General features: G+C 40.4%; 2 protein-coding genes across 10 annotated transcripts in view; both read right to left on the bottom strand.

Moving 5' to 3' along the window:
* The window catches only part of unc13a (unc-13 homolog A (C. elegans)), a 46910-nt gene extending 30055 nt beyond the window's left edge, over window positions 1-16855 (bottom strand). For 4 of the 7 annotated variants that reach the window (XM_069150205.1, XM_069150207.1, XM_069150206.1 and 1 more), the window contains exons 1-11: window positions 16519-16855; window positions 11692-11721; window positions 11477-11576; window positions 9800-9917; window positions 8456-8579; window positions 7265-7335; window positions 6930-6984; window positions 6245-6274; window positions 4778-4973; window positions 3381-3500; window positions 1029-1841 (exon numbers count right to left, since the gene is read on the bottom strand). In XM_069150205.1, coding sequence (XP_069006306.1) covers window positions 1029-1841; window positions 3381-3500; window positions 4778-4973; window positions 6245-6274; window positions 6930-6984; window positions 7265-7335; window positions 8456-8579; window positions 9800-9917; window positions 11477-11576; window positions 11692-11721; window positions 16519-16540 — 1679 coding nt within the window. In that variant the 5' untranslated portion in view covers window positions 16541-16855. The remainder of the gene's footprint in view (window positions 1-1028; window positions 1842-3380; window positions 3501-4777; window positions 4974-6244; window positions 6275-6929; window positions 6985-7264; window positions 7336-8455; window positions 8580-9799; window positions 9918-11476; window positions 11577-11691; window positions 11722-16518) is intronic. The other 3 variants (XM_069150209.1, XM_069150210.1, XM_069150211.1) reach the window with 1 other exon arrangement.
* Window positions 16856-17841: 986 nt separating this feature from the next.
* On the bottom strand, window positions 17842-24122 carry hmg20b (high mobility group 20B). Of its 3 annotated transcripts, none has more exons than XM_069150202.1 (9): window positions 24042-24122; window positions 23566-23668; window positions 22494-22694; window positions 22102-22222; window positions 21875-21927; window positions 21706-21772; window positions 21319-21534; window positions 20858-20990; window positions 17842-18496 (listed from the first exon to the last, which is right to left on the bottom strand). In XM_069150202.1, exons 2-9 carry the CDS (start codon window positions 23644-23646, stop codon window positions 18484-18486), a joined length of 885 nt encoding a protein of 294 aa, XP_069006303.1. In that variant the 5' UTR covers window positions 23647-23668; window positions 24042-24122; the 3' UTR covers window positions 17842-18483. The 3 variants fall into 3 exon arrangements, with proteins under 3 accessions (XP_069006303.1, XP_069006305.1, XP_069006304.1); XM_069150204.1 differs by having other exon boundaries at window positions 21875-21924; XM_069150203.1 differs by lacking the exon at window positions 24042-24122 and adding an exon at window positions 23822-23996.
* Between the last annotated feature and the right edge of the window lie 1669 nt (window positions 24123-25791).

The raw sequence follows: 25791 nt of genomic DNA, 5'->3' as shown, positions 1-25791 counted from the left end.
AAGGGTAAAGAGAGAAGTATAATTTGGAAATAAAGTTGTTTATTTACATACTGCATGTATTTTAGTAGCAAAGGCTGTATGTTATCACTGTAGTTATGGACCAATATGGCAGAAAACACATTAATGGGAAGCAGAAATGTGAGGCGAATGTATCCTCTATGAACTATAGGTAATAAATAAGGCAGATGTTTGGTTTTTTTCGCCATGCCAACAGCTTGTTTGAAGGATGACAGTATTTAGAGCGATGCTTGCGAGCTAGTAACTTCAGCTGCTCCAATCTGCATCATGTGACATCCCTCATACTCCATAATCATCTAATATACATTGTACACACCCGCCCAGGTAGATGGTCTATTTAAGTAGTGAAAATTTCCCATCTCACCCCTTCTGTCTATCAAGGACACTGCTGCCCTCTGTCAGTACCCCGAACACCCTAGCATCCACCTGCAGGCTCTTAAGATATTTGCTCATAGCTGACGCCGGAACCTAGACGCCAAACTCGAACTATGTTATGCTGCTGTAATAACATGTAACGCGAGTTCTGACTGATCTGTACTAGTCATGTCCCATCATGCCCAGCTGCACTTTAGTTCGCAAAATTCTTGCAAGCTAACACAATAAAATAAGACAATGAGCACGTTATACAACCTAATCATGAGCATGTCAGCACTCGGCTCAAAGCACTTCTGTGTCTCGCAGAGCCATTAACATGGGTTTAGATGCTCAGTCTTGTAAAAAAAAAAAAAAAAAAAAAAAAAAAAAGATTGGTTAACTTATTAAGTCATTAGTTTATCTGTTTTTGAATTTCTTTCCTGTCCCTACGGCTTCTCAGGTTTCTGTTCTATTTTTCATAATTAATGCTTAGCTGCCATTAGTTGCCATCTGTTGAAGTACGTAACCTTCACTGTATAATATACACACTGTACATGGCTATTGCCAAAAAGCAATACCTGACGCATTAAACTGAAATGTTGACTGTGTGTTTTTTCTTCTGTAACACTGAGTGTATAAACTATAAAATCGTTCACCTTGGAACAGGAGGCTCTTCTGTTTTCTCTTCAGGAGCTGGGGGGGTGCTCTCTGCTGTCGGAGGCGGCTCGAGAGGTTGAGGTTCCTCCAGCAGCATTTCAGATTGGGGCTCAGGCTCCAGGGGCTTGGTGTCCAGGTCTGGAACCTGTGATGCGTCTGTGGGCGTGGATGTAGATGTGACAGACAGATCTTGCTGTGAGGGTGCAAAGGGAGGTTTGGTTGAATCTGCAGTGAAAGGGGGCAACGTGTTGTCCTGTGTGACCGCAGGTAGACCAGGAGCTGTGCTGGGGGGCTGGAGCTGATCTTGGGCAGGTCGCTGCTGATGCAATGATGCCTGCTTTTCCAACGGCGGCCTGGTGGAGGACAGACCATCAGAGGGAGGCATCAGGGTGGGGGCAGTGCTTGTGGGTGTGGGGGTGTAGGGAGGATCCTGGTCTTCACCGAGTGTGCCATCCAGTTGATACATATCTTCATCTTCCTCATATTGCATCTCCTCCTCATCTTCATAGTTGTACTCTCCTTCCTCCACGTACGTGTCTCCCTCCCCCTCGTCATACAGAGCCCCCTCTTCCCCTCCATCTTTGAGGTAGCCTCCCTCGTCGCTGTAGACGCCTTGCTGGTCTTCACCCTCCCAGCCTGGGGAGTCTTCTTTGCCATAGCTGACAGAGGAGTGGCAGGAATGGTAGGAGTCGTTTTCATCATACAATTCCGAACCTCGCAAGCTCTCGCCATCCTCAGGAACAAACTCCTCACTCAGCTGAGAGCTGCCTCGACTCAACTCGCCCGACGAGGCGTAACGACTGTCTGTGGGACTGAAGCGAGGGGGAGATAGAGACACGTGTTAGATTAACACACCCACACAGGCTTCAGAGTAACCTACAGGGCTTCCCACGTTTGCATGATAAGGAGTTTGGGAGTCACAGAGATACTTGGGGAGCTTGTGTTGGGGCCAGGTGGGGAGACAGCTAACCAATGGGAAAAGAGGAGCGAATTTAAAAACAAACACTCAAATAACTCAGAGCAGGGGCTTTAGGCCAGAGATGCATCTATGTAACTGCAAGGGGAATCATATTTTTAGTAAAGGGAAAGGTTACTATGGATACTAGTTCACACAAAATTAAAACAGAAAAAGACGCCATTCAAAAGCACACTTGATTGCAAAAATGTAAGAACACACTTCTCATAAACTGAAGATATAAATAGGCCTATTCAAATGAAAAGAAGTGAACCTGGAGAGGTTGAAGGTAATTTATCAGCCTGGCTGAACAAAGACATCTTTTTTTTGCAGATAAATGTGTGAATAATATTCTTTGAATGATATTCATTCACAGTGATGAATAAGGCTATTAGACATCGAGACAGACTATGAGTCAGAGATAGATTTGAGACACAGAAAAACAATTTCCTAAACTAACTCGGACAAGCACTCACACCTTATTGTTTTGTCTCTATTGATTACAGTCATGTTGGTTCAATAATGAAAAGTGCAGGAGCAGTAGAGGAGAGAAGTGTAATTTGGTTTTAGGCTGTGAGCCAGAGGGGATAACCAAGTGTGGATGAATGGACACATAAACACTCAATCACAGCACCAGTGTTGTTTTTCTATTCACCACCTATCTCACAATCGCTCTCTCATCCAACACAATGACTGACACAGTCAGTGACAAATGCTTACATTATTCTTGAGTCTAAATACACATAAAGAGTAAAACAAAACATGAAATGAAGATGAAAATGAATGTAATCGGTCTTGGCCTCTCTGCTAGGGCCCCGTTATTGGGCTGAAGGCCTTCTGCTGTCTCACAAGTAGAAGTTAAATGTTTATAATTACTAAGTACAGGACACCCAGAATAAGACAGGGCCTCTCTTAGAGTCTCACATACAGGGTGAGGCTGTAATAACAAGCTGTCATGACAACAGATGCGTGCACTCGCACACACACAGACTCGCGCAGGGGCGGCTCCGTAAACTCAACAATTAACCTCTCTGTCTCTGACTGTTAGGAAACAGCACACACATACACACATCCCGTCAATCACTCACCCACACATAAACAGAAAACTGCACAGAACTTCCAACAGTAGAAGGGATGAGTATGATACATTAATCGTGATACTTATTTGTGATTCTTCACCAGGAACACAGTTAAGTATAGATGCAGGACCAGTTGTTTTCTACAAGTAAATATAGAATATACATGTACAGAGATAGGGTAAGAGCGCATGCATGCAAGCACAGCGAGCGAGGAGGACGGGACAAGTCCACCACTGACGTCACAGCGAAACGGAGTCACAGGCCGGAGCAGGAGGAAGAAGAGGAGGAGAGTTTGAAGAGGAGGTACAGAGACCCACCTATCGGACAGCGAGTGCCTACTGTCTAGAGAATACTGACGACTGGTGCGCCGGCTCGACCCTGAGCCTGAGTCGATATCGCTGCGCCCGTTGGTGGCCGAGTCTAAACTATCATAGCGTCTGGTAAGAGGAGCAGGAAGGGAGGTAGGGAGGAGGGGAGAGGTGGGAGAGGAGCATCAGTAGAGCTCAGTGTAAATCTTTCAAAGAAAGCACTAACTAAACTGAGCCTCTGCGCTGCCTGGTCAATGATACGTTCACAATTCTGTCTTCAAACAACCATCAGGTGTCCAGATGAACATTCTAGGGTTTTTATTTGCCGTCAGCGTTCCTCCAGCTGGCCACTAAGAGAGCGATTCCTAAGTGATCCACTTTCCTTGCTCTAAAGTTCACCAGAAGCCAGCAGTCTGAGTTATTCAAATCAAGTGGGTAAATTCCTCCTTTATGTGTTCCATCCTCTGCTGCTCAGCAAGGACACATTGAACAGGGCAACACGAGGAGCGAATTTTGCACATAACGATAACCACTTAACCAGTTTAACTCAGATTATTGAATGCTGGTATTAATTACAGATGGACACATTTGGTCAGAGCGAGGACTGTGGATTTTCCCTTCCATCGTTTACATTGGAAACGTGTGAGGAAGGGATCTCTTAACAGACAGTACCAACAGGAGGAACAATAACAGCAAGCAAACCCTATTTAAATTGTGAGCCTATCCTTTAAGCTTCTGCACAAAGACCTCTCACTGAGGTTGAGTCCCACAGATTTATTTGACCCTTTATCTCAGTCTTATCAAAAGAAAAAGGTCAACCTTTTGTTTCAACTTTTCTGAGAAACGCATGAGTTCCTCTGCTGCCTTTATAAACATGCCTGCAACTGCACTGAATTATCGTCATGTCCAGAAATTAATTTATTTTCTGCACAAGGTAGCGAAGATGAGATCACATGGGGTTTCTGATGCTCACATACTCAACATGCACACAAAAGATGCAGGCCCGCACATACACATTCACACAGAAAACATAACCACAAAAGGCCCACTTCATACACGACCTGTATACAAGAACTCTGTGCCCCAGCATGCTTGTATACACTGAGGCCAGGGTTATTCTCTAGAGGAGGAGAGCACAGTGGGACATGTTACTATGTACAACAAAGTGAAACAAAACAAGGCCGCAGGGGCTCAGCTGTCTCAGGGCTATACACTAGAGAATGGATTAATTCACACAGGAATATTGTGTTTAAGATGGGGACTGGGATGTTACATTTTCAACATAAAAAAGTTTTGTTCTTTTGGATTGTTTTTCTCTTCCTATCTCACCAAAACAAAGCCTCTCTCTGTTGCTCTGCTTCTTCAACATCAGTTGTAGCTAAGTCAGGCTGCAGCACGCTCGTTACCTCATGGCTGTGTGATCGTACACCAGCTCGTGGATGTCGTCGGTGTAGGAGTGTCTGTAATCCTGGTGCCTCATGGGGTACTGGTGCATGGAAGCGTTGGGCTGGGAGGTGGTGTAGTAGGGAGGCGGGATGCTGTTACTGGTCTCACTGCGATAGTCGCTGTCCCTGTCATCCACGGCACTGTCTGGGTCCTCGTCTGTTCACACGTTCACATTGGGAGACAGGACACAGTGAGGGGGCGAGACAAAAGGAGGATGATCAGTAAGAACTCTATTATGCAGTTCCAGTAAATAATTAAGAGGATTTTAGTGTTTTAAACTATAAAGTTGGGATTCAGGACAATTTGTTTCACACCAGCCAGGTAGCAAATAATTGATCATTTTTTTTATTTTTCAACTATTTTGTGAAAAACAAACAAAAAACGAGTCCATAAGTTTGATCTCAGAAGTATGTGTTCACTTCTAGCATCTTTTTGGAAGAATTTTAACTGTGAATAAAAATATATATTAAATTGTTTTTTTTTATTTCATTCAGAAAATAAGTCTGTAAAAGCATTTTTCAGCCCTAATTTGTGTCTGGAGGTATTTATTTCAGGCTGTATACTGCTCAAACATCTTTGTTTGTAAAGTACAGTAAAGTAAGACACTATGCAGGCTGTGAAGCTGAGAAGTTCAGACAAAAGAAGTTCAGACAGCACAGTAACTGCTGCTCGATAAGCTTGTTGCTTTCAGTGCACACTAATAACTGAAGCCAACTCAAATCTCAACATTGTTATAGACTTCTCTGGATAGTCAGGAAACAATGTTGAGGGACTCAAGTAAAAAAAATCAACCTGTAACTAATAAAAGTAAAGAGACAAAAAATATGATTTTGGAAATTGAAGAGGGCATGTGCTTCCTGTCTCAAGAAATTATGGACTTAAAATAACTAATATGTACCTTATCTAATATGTCCAGAACCGACGAAGGCTCACGGCAAGACTACTTTTTTAGGCCTTTTAAAATGAATGAGCACTCATGCATCACATGTGTCACAGCATCTATCCTCACCATAGTATCTGCAGACTGTTTCCTTTAACTGGAAGCATATAATAGCTAAACTGGACCAAAATACTACTGTTAATGAGGACCGGAGCAGCTGAGTGCAAACAGACATATGGCTCAGATGGAAAAGAAAAAGAAAGGTATTGCAAATGAATGCATAAGAATCTCGCCATGACCCTTTGGGAGCTCCATAAATATGTATGTATCTTTACTCAATTTAATTCTAACAGTGTGACTTCATCACAGAAACATGGATCTGAGCTGAAAGGAAGTTCAGAGAGGATGTGTGCAGAAGGAATACATTTTCTTGGCTAATGGTCTCTGTGGAAAAACTACCCAAGGAGATCATTACATTAAGTGAGACATGGACAATAAATACAGAATCATTCCAAGTCATTAGCAGCTGCACATGAAAGAAACTTACTTTGCTGATCTCCCCACAGACTCCAATTACCTGCAAAGAGATAAAGGATTGGAAAACCCAAATTAGGTTTGGGCCACAAATTAAACACATCAGCAGCACACAAGGCCAGGTAAACAAGCATGTGGAGACTGGTAGCCCTGAGAAATAATTATTTTGAGAGGTAAATATGTGTGCTCATCAGTGAGGTAAATCAGTATTTGCAGCTGTTTTTAATGCCATTAAGAAACCAGAAAATACATACATGCTGTTATCATCTTTGCACAAACACAGGCACCAGGGTGCAAAGCAAACGCTCTGACTGCAGATGTATACTGTACACACGGATCCACCTGTGTTAGCATCACCAACCAGACAGACAGACAGACAGACAGACAGTGGTGTGTCTGTTTGACGTCCGGCATATGTCAGCTCCTATTCATCACACATCTATCACCTATAAGTCATTCTAGTGTTCAGGCAGGCATGCATTCATGATTAATCACATCAACCTCCCTCCCTGCCTCTGTACATCCTTTGCTTTTGTCTATTAGCCTCATTTCTACCTCCCATCTAGTCCCCTTCTCAATGAGTCACGGCGATGGAGCATATGGAGTCGGGAGAGGGAAAAGAGAAGGCATAAAAAGGACACAGCAGGAGACAGGACGGGAGGAGGTAGACACAGACAGAAGAGGCCGGTGACACTCACAGCATTGTGTGGACGGTGCATGGAGAGGTCGCTCCTGTTCTTCTTGATACGCGTACTGAGGCAAAAAACAACAACAACAACAACAGACGTGTAAGAAAATCAGAGCCAACCCTTTGTCTGAGGCAAATGGTTGGAAATAATATTAACTGGCAATTTTTCTGTTACTGGCAGCCATAGAAGGCAATTAAATAGAGTAGGGGAAATGAAGAGGGGAGGTGTGAAATAAGCAGAGTAGATTGTAAAAGAAAACATTATCAGGAGGAAGGAGTAAATAGATGAGGAAACACAGGTGACACACAGTGAATACAGGGAGTGAAACAGAGTGAAGTTCTTACATCTTGATCTCTCATTGCATTAAGTTGTTCGAGTTTCTTCGCCCAGTATCTGGCCTCTTCTTCAGGAATGTCTGCAGCACAACAGAAACACTCAACTCAGCACATCACATATCGGACACAATAAACCTCTGCAAATCGGTTTCTGTATATTCCTCTATAAGCACTGGAATAGTGCAGAACTATATCATATCGTCTTCTATAAATGACATAGCAGTAGTATCAGATCAATGAGGTACTGGTGACAGTATTAGTAGTAGACTGAAAAAACATTCTCACCACAAGGTCAATTAAAAAGCTAATCCAAAACTTTTGATCATATCAAACGAGTCTTCCTCGGCAGATAGAATTTATAAAGCTGTCATCAAATTGTAAATGTTGGGTGGACGTCTCACTTACAATCGAACTCTAATGAATCTAATGGTGAGGTTGTTTTGCCAAAGCCATGAATGGACTTTCTCAAAATATAGTACAGGGGTAGTGTTTGTCATGTAGGAGTAACAGTAGAGCTAGTTGTATTGGTAGTGGGAGCAGGTTTAGTAGCAGATGTAGTCGTGCTACTACAACAGTCCTAGAAGTGGTACTGACTGGCTAAAGCAGTATTTGTAATGCTGTAGTAGTAGTAGTAGTAGCAGTAGTAGTAGCAATAGTAGTAGTAGTAGTTGTAGTTGTAGAACAAATCACTCCCACCATTTCACGTTATTTTGTGTGATTGTTAGAATCAAAAATGTTTGATTTTGCACCAGCTTTTTTCAAAAATTGTGATTTCATTTGCAGTTTTGTGATTTGTTTGTGGTAAAATTGCAGGAATTGGCAAAAATTACTAACTGAGGAAAATATCGTCAAGATTGATGTATTCACTTCCTATAATAAAAAGCATCTTGCAAATCAGAGATGATTGGAAATATTTGAGTTTCCATCTTTTTAAACATTTTCTGAACTTAAAAAATCTTGGGCTCAAACTTACAAAAAAAGTCATAAAAATATCAAGGTTTCACAAAACAGTCTGTGACTGCTGTGCTTTTCAAAAAAATATCACTTCAACACTAACTGTATGCACAAAAACAGAGTGCAGTCTCTTACAACTGTAAAGGTATATAAACCTCATGTAATTTAATACATGTAGTAGCTACTTATAAAATTAGACTGATGCAGTTTGATGCATTCTCATAATTTTATAATAAGAGGCCAAACCTAGTGGCAGTTCGAAGCGGGTGTCGAGCAGCAGCCTGTGAAAGGTTGGATCTTTGGTTCCACAGATCTCATTCTCTGCCATGATCACATTGGAGTCCAGGGTCAGCCACTGACCTGGACCCTCCTGGAAGAGGCAGAGAGGTAGTGAAATATGACTGTAACAATACTTACTGCATTATTATTGCCTTTTGTCATGTGTTCGAAGCCTGTCGTTCAAAGTCAGATTTATATGATTTAGTGATCACAAATGGTTTGTTATGAAGCAATTAAAAGAGATCCCCAAATGTTTTACTGTTTTTGAACAATAATGAATTTTTCCCATTTTCTTAAAAAAACTAAATGTGACAACTTTGTGAAACCGAGACTATTTAACAAATCAACACCTCTTTCAATCAGAAGAACAGATCAACAATAGAACATTATATTCCTAATGAAGGGAAGATGTATTGCTGGGTTGTTGTATTATTCTTAATGCTTCAGCTGTCAGCGGTTTTAATGTTATGGCTGATGAGTGCATATCAGTCACCTTTACTGAGCCTTTACACAAGATGATATTACTGTAGGCAGCTGTCTGTGGTGGCCACTGGTGAATACTTAATGCTTGTATATTTCTCATTTCTTAACACACAGTAGTAACTATATTGACCAATCTGTGAACATCCTTTATGTGTAGGGCTGTCACAACTGTGAAATTGTAGTTGATGATTAATTGCCATATAAACAATTGCGATAAAGGATTTAATTGTCTTTTTCTGTTCATTTTATGCCACAATTGTAGTATATATAGCCTGATCGTAGTTATTGATAGATATACACCTTATTAAGAAGAAGAGCCAATTTATTGGCCGTATTGTTTGGCTTTGCAACTAAATCCATGATGTTAACATCAATAGATGCTCATTGAAATGCACTTGGTCAAATATCGGAAGTCAAGCACTTCGAGATAAACAGTTGGTAACGCTAATTCACTCGTGCCGTAAAGTCATAGCGGAAGAAGGTGGTGCATTCCTGTTTTCTGAAACAGATGAATGGAAACAATTCTAACGAATATGCGAAATGATTGCAATCAGCTAAAATAATTGCAGTTATGTAATAATTGTGACAGCCTTACCAGTGAGTAATATAAAGGTGACTAATCTAAACCGCAACCAATTAAAAATACAACACATAATTCAATCTCTCCAATAATAATAAAAAAAAAACCTCACATAATGAACTTAATTAAATTAAGTTGACTCGAGAAATGTAATTACTGCATTAATGTATCATTCAAGCTGGAGTATTGGTGTACATGTACTGCACAGTAAGTGTACAGAGTGAGAGCTAAGGTCTGAGCCAGTGTACCTCATTGGACTGCCGTATGCTGTGAAGGGGGATCCATAAGGTGCCCACCATGGTGTCCCAGATCAGCCCTTTAGTCCACACCTCCACTGTGAGGCCCAGATCCAGGCGGTTTATTTCACTGCCCAGCAGAAAGAGGAAGTGACACGATAAGAAAAAGAGAAATAAACTACTGTAGAAAAAAGGAGAGAAAAGAGAGTGAAATGATACAGAATGCAATAAAGAGCTGAGTGGAGACACGGTTGTGTACATATAGAAGATTTTCTGCAGAAACACAGCCCTATGCCATCAGGAGCTGCATCTGAATCCGGTGATGGATCTGCACCGTGACTCAATCTGCTGAGGGAAATGAGTCATTCAGCATGAAGACGGAAAAAAAAAGGAGGTGATTGTCAACAAGGCTGCCAGCAAGATATAAAAGAAAGCACATATAGGACAAACCAATCCAATCGAGTACATACAGTATAACTATACGTAACTAACATTTGTAATGTACCTACACATGACTGGTCAGATTACTCTGCTCCGATCATGCGTCTTGCTAGACCCACTGGTTTAAATGAATCAAAACCTTATAATAATCATGGCTTTGCTATGAAAATGTATCTTTCTGTTTCCGTGGGGACTAAGGAGGTAATCGGGCTGAATTGGCTGTATTGTGCTCCTTCATAAAAGGTTCATAAAGAGTAGAGGAAAGAGATGAAAAGAGTGAGGGATCTAAGTAGTGGATTAAACAAAAAAACAGTAGGACTGGGAGAAAATTTACTTTTTATCAGTTGTATTTCACAACGTTCTGCAGCTATAAGGTGTTTATGAAGCTCGGATGGGGAGAAGCCTTCTCGACTGGGTGTGTGAACACTGCTGGAGCAGTGCAAACATCAGCACCTTTATTTTGGATGTTATGTTATCCTCTCACTCTTCAAGGGGAGAGAGGCAGAAGAGAAGCAAGAGGATGAAGGCAAAAATAACTGTGAGAACAGTGAGAACTTATTCTGCTGTCCTAAGTTGCACACATTTGTGTGCTGTAGAATTGAACCTTAGAGGAGACACCTTTATTAATGTGCAGTAACAGTATCCATTCCATATTCAATGGCAATAGTTTCAAACTCTTTATGGGTTAATATGGATTACAATCTGCTATCAAAAATTGGGTGTAGGATTATTTTCTGGAACAATGTCAAAAATATTCCTTTTATAAGGCTTTAATTTCTTGTTTTTTTTTTTTTTTTTTTTTAAAGTAAACATACAGTTTCATAATTAAAAGTGTATTGCACTAATTTAGTATTACATGACTATAACATTGAAACAATGGACAGTTTAAAAAAAAAAATCTGTGCTACAATACTGTCTTTTCTCCATGCATTCTTCTTCATCAAAACCTGACACCTACATTACCCATAATGCAACTCGGCTGCCTCCAGTTTGACATGAGATTTGGAAGTGTTATGCTGGTAGCAGCTGATGTAGCTTTGTGCCACATATTATAGCTCTGGGAAGCTCCCTTTATTCATACTGCACAACAATAGATTTTTTTCACTTCCAAACTTGAGGTCCTCAGCTCCGAGCAACAAATCAGAGCGAGCTGCAGAGATCGACCTCCAATTATGGTAGTTTTTACAAGGGAAAGAAGTGCTGAAATAGAGGGCACAGAAGATGTGAGAGCGGGCAAGAAGCACTCACAACATGAAGTCCTGCTCCCAGCATGGCTGACTGCCACGCACAGCGATGGTTGTGCTCTTAACATTCTGCACCTTCAGGGTGACGTATGTGTTAAATTTCTCTGTTAAAAAACAAAAAAAACAAAACAAAAAACCCATCACTGGTTATGCCATTGTGTGTTTTACTTTAAACAGCCTGCTTCAGAAAAAGGATGATCTCTGCGATTCACAACTCACCTTGAGGTCCATCAAGCTTGGCTTTCTTCACTGCAAACAAATTGGGAAAAACAAACAAGAAATCAGTCTGTTTACTCTGAGGGTTTTCAAAGAGTTCACATTTTCATGCCGCAAATAAAAGTACAAGGAATCTATAAAGGCAGTGTCTAAGACCTATGATGCTGACAGTGTCATGTGACTTTACCATACATGCCTCTGCCTATAGCACATGTGCATGAAGGTACAGTGTATGATTGGTTGGTGATTGACAGCCGTCTGGCATTTTACAGAATGCCAGAAGCACAACATGCACTCATTGAGCAGGAGATGTCAGAGTCTCTGAGTTTGTGCAGGTAATAGTAAAAGGTGATGCCAGTTAGGAGGGTGGCCACATGCCTTTTCCTCCCTGAACGTTGGATGTGTGTGTATATAAGACTTGAGCAATGCTGCAGGTTGTCTGACACATTAGACACAGCTCTGTTGAGGTGTCACTGCCAGCTCCTCCAGGCAAGGTCCTCTCGGGGTACTAGACTGACTTTTAAAAACCACGGTGACGTCAAAAGTCCATTCATTATTCATCTAATCTTGCACCCTGCCGATGCCCATCTTCCCTAGTTTCAGCAGTGAGGTATTAATATTCAGAGCGCTGGTATTTAATCCCTACTGATTGCCCTCTTTCCACTGATGTTACATTTAAGGGAAAAAAATACAAGGAATTTAAATTTATAATCAATTTAAGTGGACTTCAACAACATGCACTCAAAGCATGTGTGAATGGCTGCAAGTAGTCACAAGGAGCTACGTAAATAAACACTGCCTGTTATTAAATCAAGAAAACCCCCAAAAATGAGGGTTGTAAAAGTGATGATCACAAAGAAACTCATTCCGAGTCATGTTCTTAGTCAGTGACAGCAGAGCAGGGATGCTAATCATTGTGGACAAATTGGCTTCTAAAAATAGCTTTTCACTTAAATATTGTTCTGACTCATGAGGCAGGTGCCGGGGTAAGTGGCGTGGTGAGGCATGTGCTTCTTAGCCAGCAGCCAGCTTCAAAGTTAAAAGCCTCTGCCTGATATTTTAGCTGGTAAAGTCAGTCATGCCAGAGCGGTAAGGAAGGTTCATTTCCACCGAGGCGCTGAACATATATTTGACAAAGATGCATTCAAATGAGCCCGTTGCCTTTAAATAAACAGTAATTGACAGATGCACCTTGGCTGCACCCTTGCCAAACACTCTCCCGCAAACACTGTCCCCTCCTCACCATCAGCTAGTCATCGCTGCTCTCTCTCCCTCTCACTCAATCACTTGCTCCTACAAGCTCCCCCACTGCCATGTGGCGAGTGAGCACGTGTGCTCCCTTTCTATCTCTTTCTCTCGCGCTCCATTAATCTCTCTGTGGTGCCGGATGCAGGCAGAGTGAGCTGCATCCCCAACACTAAAAATAACCACTTCAGTGTGACAGGGGTGGGGGTGGGGGGCTGGAAAGAAGGGCTGGGGGGGTGTGGGGGCGTATGTGTGTGTGTGTGTGGGGGGGGGTGGTACTTGCTCACAGGCGTAAGAGTAAAACAATATTGCTGCAGTTACAGCACAGAGGAACGGGTGAAGGGGAGTAGGTGGGAAAAAAAAAAAAAAAAGAGTGTTGCATATTTTCTGCAAACCCTCAACAGAAAATGTTGAGTCGCTGCCACAGCAATTACAGCATCTCATTTTCGGGCAAATACGTTGACTCATGCCCTGGTTCAGAGGAGCTAAAGGGGCTTTTTATTTACTGAGGTTTTCCAATCAAAAGCTTCCAAAGAGGCCACACTCCAGAACAATTATTCGGACACCAGCAACAACAATAACCTGTATTCTCATAGAGGGAATGCAGGGAAGACGCATGTGAAAATTATGACAAAAAAAAAAAAGAGAAAGAAATGACTTAAATGCACAATTAAAGTGAAAACAGTTATCAAGACTGAGAGGTCATTAGAGCTCATCCCTGTCTGCCTCATAAAATTGAGTCACACACACACCTGCAGAAGACCTACAAGAATATATCAGTACTGTTGATTAAGGTATGACCACTGTACTCCGTGGTCACTGATGACTCCTCTCATCCAGACCTAATTAACACCTGAAATAATAATTAGAGTGAAAATATGGACACTATATAGAGTGCACACTTTTATCAGTCTGCCTTTCAGAAAATATACAATGCAGTATATGCAGTAAAGAGTATATGGAGGATCATTAACCACAGCCCGTCAATATCCACTATATATATCACTATATATATTTCCATTAAAAAGCGGTTTGTCTTTGCTCCCAATTGTATCCAGATTCCTTGAAACACTAGTCATTATTACAGTAATGCAGCAGTGTATCCGAAATGTTAAAAACACACAGAACCAGTCAATGATAGTATAACATGGTGTTTAATCATACAGTATTCATTTCTAATGTCAGACTTTCTAGATACTTTAGCAAAAATATTCTTCTCTAATGATCCAAATATATGTAAATGTTATTATATGGATGCTAATGAGAGAAAGGGGCACTGATACGGATGTCTTTCGTGACTCGCTCTTTTATGAGGTCGTCATGCGTGAACTGGCGACTTGCTACAGGGTGTGACAGTAGGAAGGCTGGCACATTTGAGTGTGCTTACTCAGCTTCTGTGGCACAGTCCATCATTTCACAGACTACATCTAACATCATGAGACATACACACATCTCTGAACAGGCAATAAAAAACATCACTGTTACAGCCCAAGGTGAACAGCCATTCTCCTCGTTCCCTCTAGTTCTCCATTCTTCTCACTGCTGGCATGAAAGAAAATATAGTGTCAATATAAACCTAACTGCGGGCCTGTATGGGAAGTGTGTAGAAACTAATAAGAAAATGCTAGCAGAGACCTAAAATACCATTGGGGTTGCTATGCCAACAAAGCTTCAGGACATAAAGGGACCACCAACCAGCCTGAAACTCAATCCTGACATCTGTGCAATCAGCTCCAGCCTGGTGTCATCAGCATAGCAGCCTCTTCACAAACTCGCTGAATCTGAAGTGGAAGCTCAAGGAAATAGTTTTTTCATCTTTGTGGGTCTAAGAACGAAAAATCTTCCCATACTGGACTTAAAATTCTCAGAGTGCAAGGCACAGATTTGTTTCTAGTTTGAAGCACTGGAGGTATTGCTTATCGTTATAATTAACTGTTGAAATTCGGAAAACCCACACTAATTTAGTGAGGATTAGAAAAAGGCCGTGGATCCGACTAAACCTGTTAAAAGAGTATCCAGGAAGTGACAGATTACAGGAGAAAGATGTGCACACATTTCAGCAGGCATTATCACAGATAGATTTTAGATTATAAACTTGTGGTTTGAGGGTCTTTCAGAGCTATGATTGCATTTATAATAAAGCATTTTGTATCAAATTGCTGTCTTTAGATAAACCAGTTCTTTGAATTTGCTGTACTGACATACATTTCATTTATAGTGCTGAGAGAAGAGTATTTTTAATCCTAATGAAACATTAACCACAATTCAATTCAAGTGTGTTTCAAATGTGTAAACCTTTAGCTCTTAAAGTAAGATGTGGGGATGACCAGGAGGTTACAGGAGGTCCCCAAGATAATGGTATCTCATTTCCTGGACATTTGCCCACTCCACTCATTCAATTTCCACCTGGATGGTTATACAGGTTAATTTAAATGATAAATGACAGCACAGGACTTTGGCTAACTGAGAGACATTTCGACTTTCAAGTCTTCTGCTCAAAATTTGGCTATCCAGATATGAAATGATCCAAATGAAAACCCCAACCAAACCAACATGACTGTACTTCTTTGATATTGCCAAAACCGTTATTCTTCCTCTTAATGCTCACTTATTACAGCAACAGAATGACAGTTAAGGGCTCATCATTGAATCACTGAAAACCCTTATAATGAAGAGATAGATCTGGTCTGCAGCCACTTTTACTTGTTTGTCATGACACAAACATAACAGACCACATCAGAGACTTCACCGAGAAAGGTCAAATACTTCATCAGTGACCATTCACCATTTGTGAAGAAAATGGATGAATTGGGACCTCTTTATACAAGAGGAAACCAAGACTTGGGAATATTGCATTATTTAAGTATATAATCAGTTGAGATGTGTAGCTCAATCAATAGGAGAAGTTTAATTATATTGCAATGAGTCATGTAGTTTATAGAAATCCTACTGTTAAGAAATCCAGTAAGCTACAGCACACGCCTTTTTCTTCTGTCCGCAAAATTACGCAAGAAAACTGAGATGACAGGTCTCCAGTCTAGTCAGTTTTTTTTTTTTTTTTTTTTAAATCAAAAATTTGTATGTGCTTTTTCAGAAATGAAACATAAAACACTCCACACAGAGACAAACAGGGAGTGGATTACATCTCGCTTTACTATGTTTGACAGAGGCTGCCAGAGGCATACACCTACTCCATAAATCGATCCAGTTGTAGCATTGCCAGGTTTTGTAAAATGAGCTTGGGCTGTCATTAAGGACAGCAGGAGTGCAATATATTCTGGGTGAAAATAGTGGAAAAAAAGAAAACTGATTCAAATGTGCAAATATTAATAAAGGTGATGGAATTGTTGCCTTACTAATGGGGTTTGCATTAAACTGCCATTTAACAGGGTGGCACATTTTAACAACGCTCCTTGTGCAAAATGGCTATTCTATAATATTGATTGTTGGATTTTCATTATCACAGTTTAATCCCTAAAAGCTGTCAAGATACTGTTTGGAGTTAGTCAGCTGCTCACACCTGCAAATCGAGGAAACGGTGCAGCAAGTCGTGCCAAGACGTGGATTATTAGTATTTTCTCTTACCTCCAACACACAGCAATGACATTTCTTATAAGCGCCTTTAGTACAGGGTCCAGCTTCTTCACCGGCTTCCTTATTGCCCGAGCTAATCAGTGCAATATACAGTCCAGGGAGGGATGGCTGGACTAGAGATGGAGAAGCCTGCCGTCGCTCGTCAGCGGGACCACGGCCCGACGGGGTTCGTTACACCTGACAAAAAAAAAAAAAATCAAAAGCCAGCGTCGCAATCCTCTCCGTCTTTGTGTATGGCGTGTCCGTCTAAATTGAAGACTCTTTCCCCTCCTTCGCTCTCAGCTCTCCAGTCCCCAACACACAGCCATCTTGTTCAGCATCAGCACCATCGCTGCGTGCCCAGCTCCTGGCGGTGACGTCACAGCGCATGGTGACGGTTTAGGTAAGGGTGGGAGGGATGTACGGGGGCGTCAAGTAATTAGCTTATTTCTCCATTTTTATTATCTTTAGCAACAACTTCTTACAACTGATATCCTTAAATACCATTACATTATCAACGTGGAGATAATTAGTAAAAAAAAAAAAAAAAAAACATAAAATACTGTACAATATTATTCAGCCCCATCTTACGGATACACTAGAACTTGAGGGGAAATAGCAACATGATAATTACTTCGAATGAGTCCGTTTCACATACACTAATAGCAAGGGTGGTGGTTACAAGGCAAAGTAATGAGTCTCTGATTAACTTCAGCTGAATTTCAACGGAAAAGTTGGATTTCAATTCACATATATTGATTGTGATCACTTTTTGGACTGCGTGGGTCAGGCAGAGTTTAAGATTGCAGCGATGCATAATTTCTCCTGTTTTAAGTCAATAACAATGCACACAAATGTTGAGCTGAGGTGGTTAACTGATACTTGACTGGAAGCACCTAAGTGTGTTGAATACAGAAAAAGAAAGATAGGTCATTTTTCAGATGCCTCAGTCTGAGCCGACACAATCTGAGCTGGATGTAGTCATTAAACACAGGAGTTAGACAGTACTGCATACTTACCACAGGTCATCCCACCTTCATCCTAAAACGAAACAAAAGCAGCAGCTAGACTGACAAACTGCTTAACAGCAGGTCCAGGATTCAAAATGTAACTGGGTCAACAGCACACCCTGCTGGGACACAGTGTCACCTGCATCACAAAAGTGTCTCATTTTACAGTTCTTTAGACTCTCACTGAAGCGTATTTCATCTAGATATGCAGGTTTGACACATTGTTTTACGATTTGATTTGAATACATTAAAAAAAATATATAATTATAGATGTGTCTTGCTATAGTATAAAAAATAAATCACACTCATATTTTGTTGGAAACTGTATTTTTCAGTATGGTTTAATGAACATTTGAAAAAATACAAATATACTGCACAAATATATAATAATCTAACAACATGTGAAACTGCTTGCCCATTCCACTTCCTGGCATAATCAATGTAAATTCAAACATGTATACCCAAACATTTAATTTTCACCCCTTCCAGTTTTTTGTTGTTTTCATGCATTCTAAATAAGACTACACATCCCCCCACCCACCACATGGCATTTCATGTAAACTGATAATTAGGCTTGTTGTATTGGACATCTCATCGACTTGTAGATAACTTCTGATAAAATGCGACACAAAGTTAGGGTCAATCCAATTTTGATGAATTAAGGCAGTTCAGAAGGTAAAATTACATCATATTAGATGAAAATCCTGAACTGTAAAAACCTCAATGTTGCCACACAGATTTACATTCACAAAAAAAAAAACGTGTAGGAATACACATATTCTACATAATACACATATTCATAAACAATAGGCATGTAGACATGGACTGTTTGTGTTTGTGCCCTTTCCTTTGCAGACCATACCATACCTACATGCTATGTTGAATGGTACTGACTTGACCTAATACCCCCAAGCCTGTCACGTGTCCCTCTGATCCAAGAATAAGTGGGTCCCTGACCGGAGTCTCCTCATAACTTCTCACTGACAATGAATGAAAGCATACAGTTAGTGAAAAGATAATATTCACACACATTGTTTTTAAGGGCTGTGTCTGAAACCACTCCCTAAATAATACTTGCCCAATAGTTTACTTAGTAGTGAGCAGTTACGAGAGATTTCAGACGTGCGTTTTTTTTGTGTTTTTTTTCCTTATCACCGATAGCTGGAGAGTCGCACAGCTGTAATTAGGGTGTACGGGTCTGTGCCATGGATTTACAGTGCATTCGGAAAGTATTCACAGCGCTTCACTTTTTCCACATTTTGTTATGTTACAGCCTTATTCCAAAATGGATTAAATTCATTTTTTCCCCCCTTAAAATTCTACACACAATACCCCATAATGACAAAGTGAAAAAAGTTTTTAAATCTTTTGCAAATCTATTAAAAATAAAGAACGAAAATATAACGTAAACATAAGTATTCACAGCCTTTGCTCAATACTTTGTTTAAGCACCTTTGGCAGCAATTGCAGCCTCAAGTCTTTTTGAGTATGATGCTATAAGCTTGGCACACCTATTTTTGGGCAGTTTCTCCCGTTCTTCTTTGCAGGACCTCTCAAGCTCCATCAGGTTGGATGGGGAGCGTCGGTGCACAGCCATTTTCAGATCTCTCCAGAGATGTTCAATCGGGTTCAAGTCTGGGCTCTGGCTGGGCCACTCAAGGACATTCACAGAGTTGTCCCGAAGCCATTCCTTTGTTATCTTGGCTGTGTGCTTCGGGTCATTGTCCTGTTGGAAGATGAACCTTCGCCCCAGTCTGAGGTCCAGAGCGCTCTGGAGAAGGTTTTCATCAAGGATGTCTCTGTACATTGCTGCATTCATCTTTCCCTCCATCCTGACTAGTCTCCCAGTTCCTGCTGCTGAAAAACATCCCCACAGCATGATGCTGCCACCACCATGCTTCACCGTAGAGATGGTATTGGCCAGGTGATGAGCGGTGCCTGGTTTCCTCCAAACATGACGCTTGGCATTCAGGCCAAAGAGTTCAATCTTTGTTTCATCAGACCAGAGAATTTAGTTTCTCATGGTCTGACAGTCCTTCAGGTGCCTTTTGGTAAACTCCAGGTGGGCTGTCATGCGCCTTTTTCTGAGGAGTGGCTTCCGTCTGGCCACTCTACCATACAGGCCTGCTTGGTGGAGTGCTGCGGAGATGGTTGTCCTTCTGGAAGGTTCTCCTCTCTTCACAGAGCAACGTTGGAGATCTGTCAGAGTGACCATCGGGTTCTTGGTCACCTCCCTGACTAAGGTCCATCTCCCCCAATCACTTAGTTTCGCCGGGCGGCCAACTCTAGGAAGAGTCCTGGTGGTTCCAAACTTCTTCCATTTACGGATGATGGAGGCCACTGTGCTCATTGGGACCTTCAATGCTGCAGAAATCTTTCTGTACCCTTCTCCAGATCTGTGCCTCGATACAATCCTGTCTCGGAGGTCTACAGACAATTCCTTGGGACTTCTTGGCTTGGTTTGTGCTCTGACATGCACTGTCAACTGTGGGACCTTATATAGACAGTGTGTGTCTTTCCAAATCATGTCCAATCAACTGAATTGACCACAGGTTGACTCCACCTATGATAAACATCTGAAGGATGATCAGTGGAAACAGGATGCACCTGAGCTCAATTTTGAGTGTCATGGCAAAGACTGTGAATACTTATGTACATGTGATTTTTTTTTTTTTTCATTTTTAATAATTTAATAGATTTGCAAAAAATTCAAAAAAACTTTTTTCACGTTATCATTATGGGGTATTGTGTGTAGAATTTTGAGGGGGAAAAAAATTAATTTAATCCATTTTGGAATAAGGCTGTAACATAACAGAATGTGGAAAAAGTGAAGCGCTGTGAATACTTTCCGGATGCACTGTACATGAAAATGGACGCAGTCTCCCGGTCTGAAAAGTGAAGCTAATGCACAAGAGTCCCAAAGTGCAACACCACTGAAGGCCACCAGGGACTGGCTCCAAAAAAACTCTGGCTACAGTAGACTCCCACTCAAAAGGCATCAACTTCTGTCATGAAATACTGAGTTAATAAAAATTTTTTCAAGATGTAACTGTGCAGACTTGTCCATGCAGTCACTAAGCTACAAAGGCACCAACTGCACACGCGATAGAAAACCAAAGGGGATGCTAAATTTGAAATTAGACTGTGGGAAGAGGTTTGTTGCTACCCACATCTCTATAATTCCTCTTTAAAACATGATAGAGAAAATTAAATGTGCAAAAATATGTGGAGGGAAATTTGCCCAGAGTTTTGGCAGAGCATCAGTAAGCTATATCATAGTTGCCAGTGTTCTATTTCAATCTTTCCGCCCCCTCAGGTTGAGTCTGGGATATCTTAGTTACCTGTCCAAATGAGAGAGGACCTCACAAAGCTGGTTAAGCAGGGCACGGTGTTTGTGGGGGTTTCCCTCAAGTACGCCACTGAGACGACTCAGATAGGAGTCCAGGTTCCCAAGAGATGCCGTCTCACCAGTACCTGTTCATAAAAAAACACAGAAGAATCAAATCCAGACAGCCTTGAATACTTTTTTTTTTTTTTTTCTCAAGGAAAACATCATGGATTGTAAACACTAATATGAGAATCCAATGTCTGTTATATTGCCTGTTATTATACAAAGATATTTCAAAGTCAAGTTGTCACTTAAGAAAGCTAACATTTTGTATCTATAACAATAAATTAAAAAAAAATGAACATCACATGAAAATAAAACCTGACAACAGAATATCTCTCTTATATCATACAGGCATAATGCTATGCATTCTTTCCTTCCCGCTGACTAAACACAAGTCAAATGAAATCTGACCTGGCAGGGGGACTGATGACAGACTGTTGACCAATGTATGTTTAATGGCCAGTAGGTGTTGATGAAGAGCCTGGGTACGCTTCTCGTCCTGCCCCAGTTCAGCCTCCAGGCGCTCTTTAGCATTGTACATGTCCTTAATGTGCCGCTGCAGCACTGCATTCTGCTCCTCAAACTCAATGTTGGCTTTACGAAGTCGGCGCAACTCTGCCTCTCGAGCTGAAAACACGGAGGGAAATTAAAAAGGGTTTGACAGAAGTATGCTATTATGTCTTAATGTGCAATTACCCAATAAAATAATTGTATAATTCTGCCTTAATATCAGTACCAAGCGCCGTGTTTGTGTTTTACTTGTGATCTAACAGTAGGATTGCTCGGTTCCTTTGTTACCTTTGTTCTGATCGAGGAACTCCTCTGTGAAAATAGGGATGTCAAATCTGCTCGGGAGGTCAGAGGCCTAAAACAGACATCATCAGCAAAGGGACAACTTAGCTCTTTGAAATTCAGGTGGAAATGACATCGGAGGAGAAAAGTGATAAGATCTTAAAATGTCACGTACTTTTGCTAAAGATGACCCTGACGTAGCACTGATGATTACTGATGGAGCATCTTCTGAAAAAGAAGAATATATTTTATATATATATACATGGCACAGACTAATGCTAATCAAATCTAGTTTTCTCTTTGGACTGGTGATGTGGTGATTATTTTAGGTGCAATAAACAATAAAAACACACATACATGAGCTGTAATCAGCCAAATAAACATGAGGTAAGCTGTGGTCACCTTTTTTGATCCTCTTGTCTTGGATCTTAGCACTGGTGATCTGATAGGCTTCAGTCTGCTGATACTCCCTCAGTTCCTGGGCATATTGCATCTTCTCTCGCTCCGCCTCATCCAGATAGCGCTGTCAGCACAAAAACTATGTTGTGATACTTTACTCAGGGAAATTTTTTGTCTTGCTCAATTACAGATCCTTGGTTTTCTGACTTGTTTTGTGGCAAATGATCACGTTGTACGTTTTATCATAAAAATATCAGCATATACATTTCACAACCATCTAGCTGAAAAGAACATCACTGGTGAGAAACGGCTTTAAAAAAATTCAAATAAACACCATAATCTTCCAACATCTTTAGGAAAGAAAAGAAGATGACAAATGAAAAAAAAAAACCTACCTGTTTGTCATTCGGGGCTAATCGTGTCCACTCAGCTCCGAGTCTCTTGGTGATTTCTGGGAAAGGTAAGTCGGGGTATCTGGCACGCATATGTTCTCGCCGTTCATTAAGGAAGCGAACATACCCCGTTACCGGGGCCTTGGGACCATTTGGTAGCACCTTCTTCCTTTTCTTTCCCTTCGGCCAGCCTCTCTTCTTAGGCTGCAGATATGAGAAACGACACGCTGAAAGGCAGGGCTTATGAAATAATCTGGGCTAGTCCTCCTTGTTCATTAAACAGCTATGCCATGCAGCTGAGTATTATTTTCATGACCAATTAAGATCTGCTGCCTGATTGATTGTTTGATCCATAACAAAATCAAGAAATAAACAATTTTGTTAAATAAATTAGTATTCAGTAAAGTATTCAATTTACTATCATAGTTGACAAAGATAACCAGCAAATATTCACAAATAAACATAAGAAGGCAGGAATATCGGAGTTTTTTTTTACATCTTTGCTTAAACAATTATGCACATGATGAACTTATTATCAGTATTTTTGGCAAACTAACTGATGAACTAACTGTATTAAATACTACCTTCATTCAGGTGACAGTGTTTGGCTTTTGTTGCAACAGTTTCACAGAAGTGTTGTCTATGTAATCATTAGACTGCCGTTGATTTGGATTTCATTACACTTAAAAATATTGCCGTCAGATTTGTATTTCATCTAATGACTCTGCTTATCTTTGTGATTTTGTTGCTATTCATCCATTAACTCGTGTTAATAGATTTCCATTAAAGAGCTCGCATGCTCAGTCAATCTCACCTCAGTCATTTACAAAGATGCATAAAAAGGTCTAATATTTTCTTTCCTCCTGCACCATTATGACCCTCACAAAGGGTGTTGTATTAACGTGAATTACTTTCAGCAACCAGGTGAAATGGCAACTGGGTAAGAACAGTGCAAGTGTAACTGCTTAAGCAATTTGTTCAATCAAATTCTCCGTTGTAAAACTTGACAAAATAAAAAAAAAAAAAGGCAAGTCCCAGAGCCCGGAGCACCGTGGTCAGATGCAGCAGTACCTACCTCATCTTGTGGTTGATGCGCTGCGTGTGAAGCTCTCGGCTGCTGCTGTGCATCACTCTGCTCTTGTTTGATACCTCCCATGATCTACGTCCGTGCAAACTGACTGCGAAAGAGTGAAAACGAGTGTTTACTTCGTTCGCGTAATTTCGGGAATACGTCTGTGCGGAACAAGACGGGAGAAGTTGTACAAAAACATGCGATCGATACTCAGTTTCGGCATTAATTTACAGGCGGGGACGCCGCTGTCTGAGCTAACCTGGCTGCTAGCACTTCGGTGTACACACGCGCACGCACGCACACACACACACACAACGGAGAAAATCCACAGCTGAAGGTAATCCAAACCGTCCACCTTTCAGACGGAAAACAATATTTGCTAAATATGTATTCGTTTTTTCAGCCACGACAATGGCTATTTCTTTTACAAATTGTGTCTACTTTTTTTTTTTTTTTTGGATAAACGCTTTATTACTCACCCGATAATGAATCCCTCGGCCAAACAGGAAGAGAAGTCTGCCTGTTATCTGATTGGTCGGTAGGAAGACTCGTGATTGGTTTGTTGGAGAAGCCTCGTCCCGCCCACTGGCCCCTCCACCCGTGAACCAGTTATCGCTGGACTCTCAACCAATATAAATATTATAAAGCTTTTTAAACGCACATGAAAATACCGAAGTAAAATGCAAGTACTTTAAAATGTTCACAAAACAGCGCAATTTATTATTGCATTAGGCCTACATTCAGTAGTTTAATACACTCAAGTATTTGTATTATATTCATTTTTCTTTGCAGCTGTCTTTTGCTACTATTGTCAGGATAGTCTTTTTTATATTAAACTTTAATAAAGGTGACTCAAATGGCAAAATGTATGTCGTGTCTAAACCTCACCCGTGATAATTTCAGCGGTCACAAATGATTCTTTAATACATACATGAAATACCTACCCAAGACGGTTATGACAGGCGTTTAGGGTTATTATTATTTTTTTTTTAATCCTTACCGGAAGTAGTAATCTTTTATTGCGTATGCATTGTGCCGCGTTCACGATTGTCCGGAGTTTCCATCCTATTCATATATCCCTATGTAGAATAATGATGTGTTTCAGCGTCCACTGGTGGTCATAATATGTAACTACTTCATGTTTACTTGGCAATATATATATATATATATATATATATATTTTTAACAATTTCCTTCTGCTCAAACATTAAGGGAAACGACATATTTAGATGAACACAAATAAAAATACAAACGTAATTAGTTTTCTAAAACAAGTTTGAGATCCCAGCCATGTCATTTTTCCTTTCCACAAAGTTCAAAGCAGCAAAGACAGTCAACAGCTTTCTTTGTAAGATGAAGTTTGGAGTCATCCTGAAAAATCTGGTTTTATTAATGAAAAAAATTCCCAAAAGAAGAATACAGTTAAACAAAAGTTACTCCACTGTCAAATATTGTATGATCAAATCAGAAGCTCACTATACCAACTATTTTGGTTTCAACCAATCAAGCCAAAACACTTTAGTATGTAAAGTGGTCTGATGTTTCTGTATCACTACAAAAAGTTCACATTATTAAGCTACATTCATTTCAATTGAATTAGTCAATATGAAGTAGTCTTCCTTCACTTTAGGAGGAACAGGGATTTGGATATAATTACTAGGATATTCAGTTAAACGTGAAGCATCCTCAAATAACTATTTCAGATTTTCTTTTGTAAAAGTTTATGGCTCAACAAAAAGTGGAGATACTTTTTGTAAATCAGTCATAATATTCCAAATAGAAATTTACAAAAGAAATAAGATTGTCTGTCCTATAAAGAGCGCACAACATACCAGATATTCTTCTCCATCCATTACTGATATTAATACATTTTTCTAGATGTCCCACTGGGGACATTTGCACTTAAAATGCAATTCAATACATAAGCAACGATTCAATACCAGCCATTTCTTGAAAGACTGGCATGTCGCAGTGAACCAGAAACTTGAGTAAGAATTACAGCCAGTTAGTTTATCATACTATGAAAGATATCCTTTTTGTAGTAATATTTTTTTTCTCTCTCCATGTAATCTTAAAAAAAAAGATACAATTTATCATCTATTTGAGAAAGTGAATAAGCAAAGTAGATACATTGTGACACATTTCTGAAACATGTTTAAATTCAAATATTTTATAGAATGTTTAAGCTTTCAATTTCCTAACTTGAAGACTTAATAGGGAGTAGATTAA

The sequence above is a fragment of the Embiotoca jacksoni genome, unplaced genomic scaffold, assembly GCF_022577435.1.
Source record: "Embiotoca jacksoni isolate LCO1_2020_lvr unplaced genomic scaffold, fEmbJac1.0.p SCAF_16, whole genome shotgun sequence".
In the NCBI taxonomy this organism is placed as follows: domain Eukaryota; kingdom Metazoa; phylum Chordata; class Actinopteri; family Embiotocidae; genus Embiotoca; species Embiotoca jacksoni.
Note: the sequence above shows the minus strand (reverse complement) of the source record. Positions and strands in the feature narration are given on the sequence as shown.

Coding starts and splice junctions, on each gene's coding strand:
- hmg20b (XM_069150202.1), bottom strand. CDS start 23,646: ATGGGAGGTATCAAACAAGAGCAGAGTGATGCACAGCAGCAGCCGAGA. Junction 22,223..22,493: donor TAGCCCCGAATGACAAACAG/GTAGGTTTTTTT, acceptor TTGTGCTGACAG/CGCTATCTGGATGAGGCGGA. Junction 21,773..21,874: donor CAGGGTCATCTTTAGCAAAA/GTACGTGACATT, acceptor TGTCTGTTTTAG/GCCTCTGACCTCCCGAGCAG.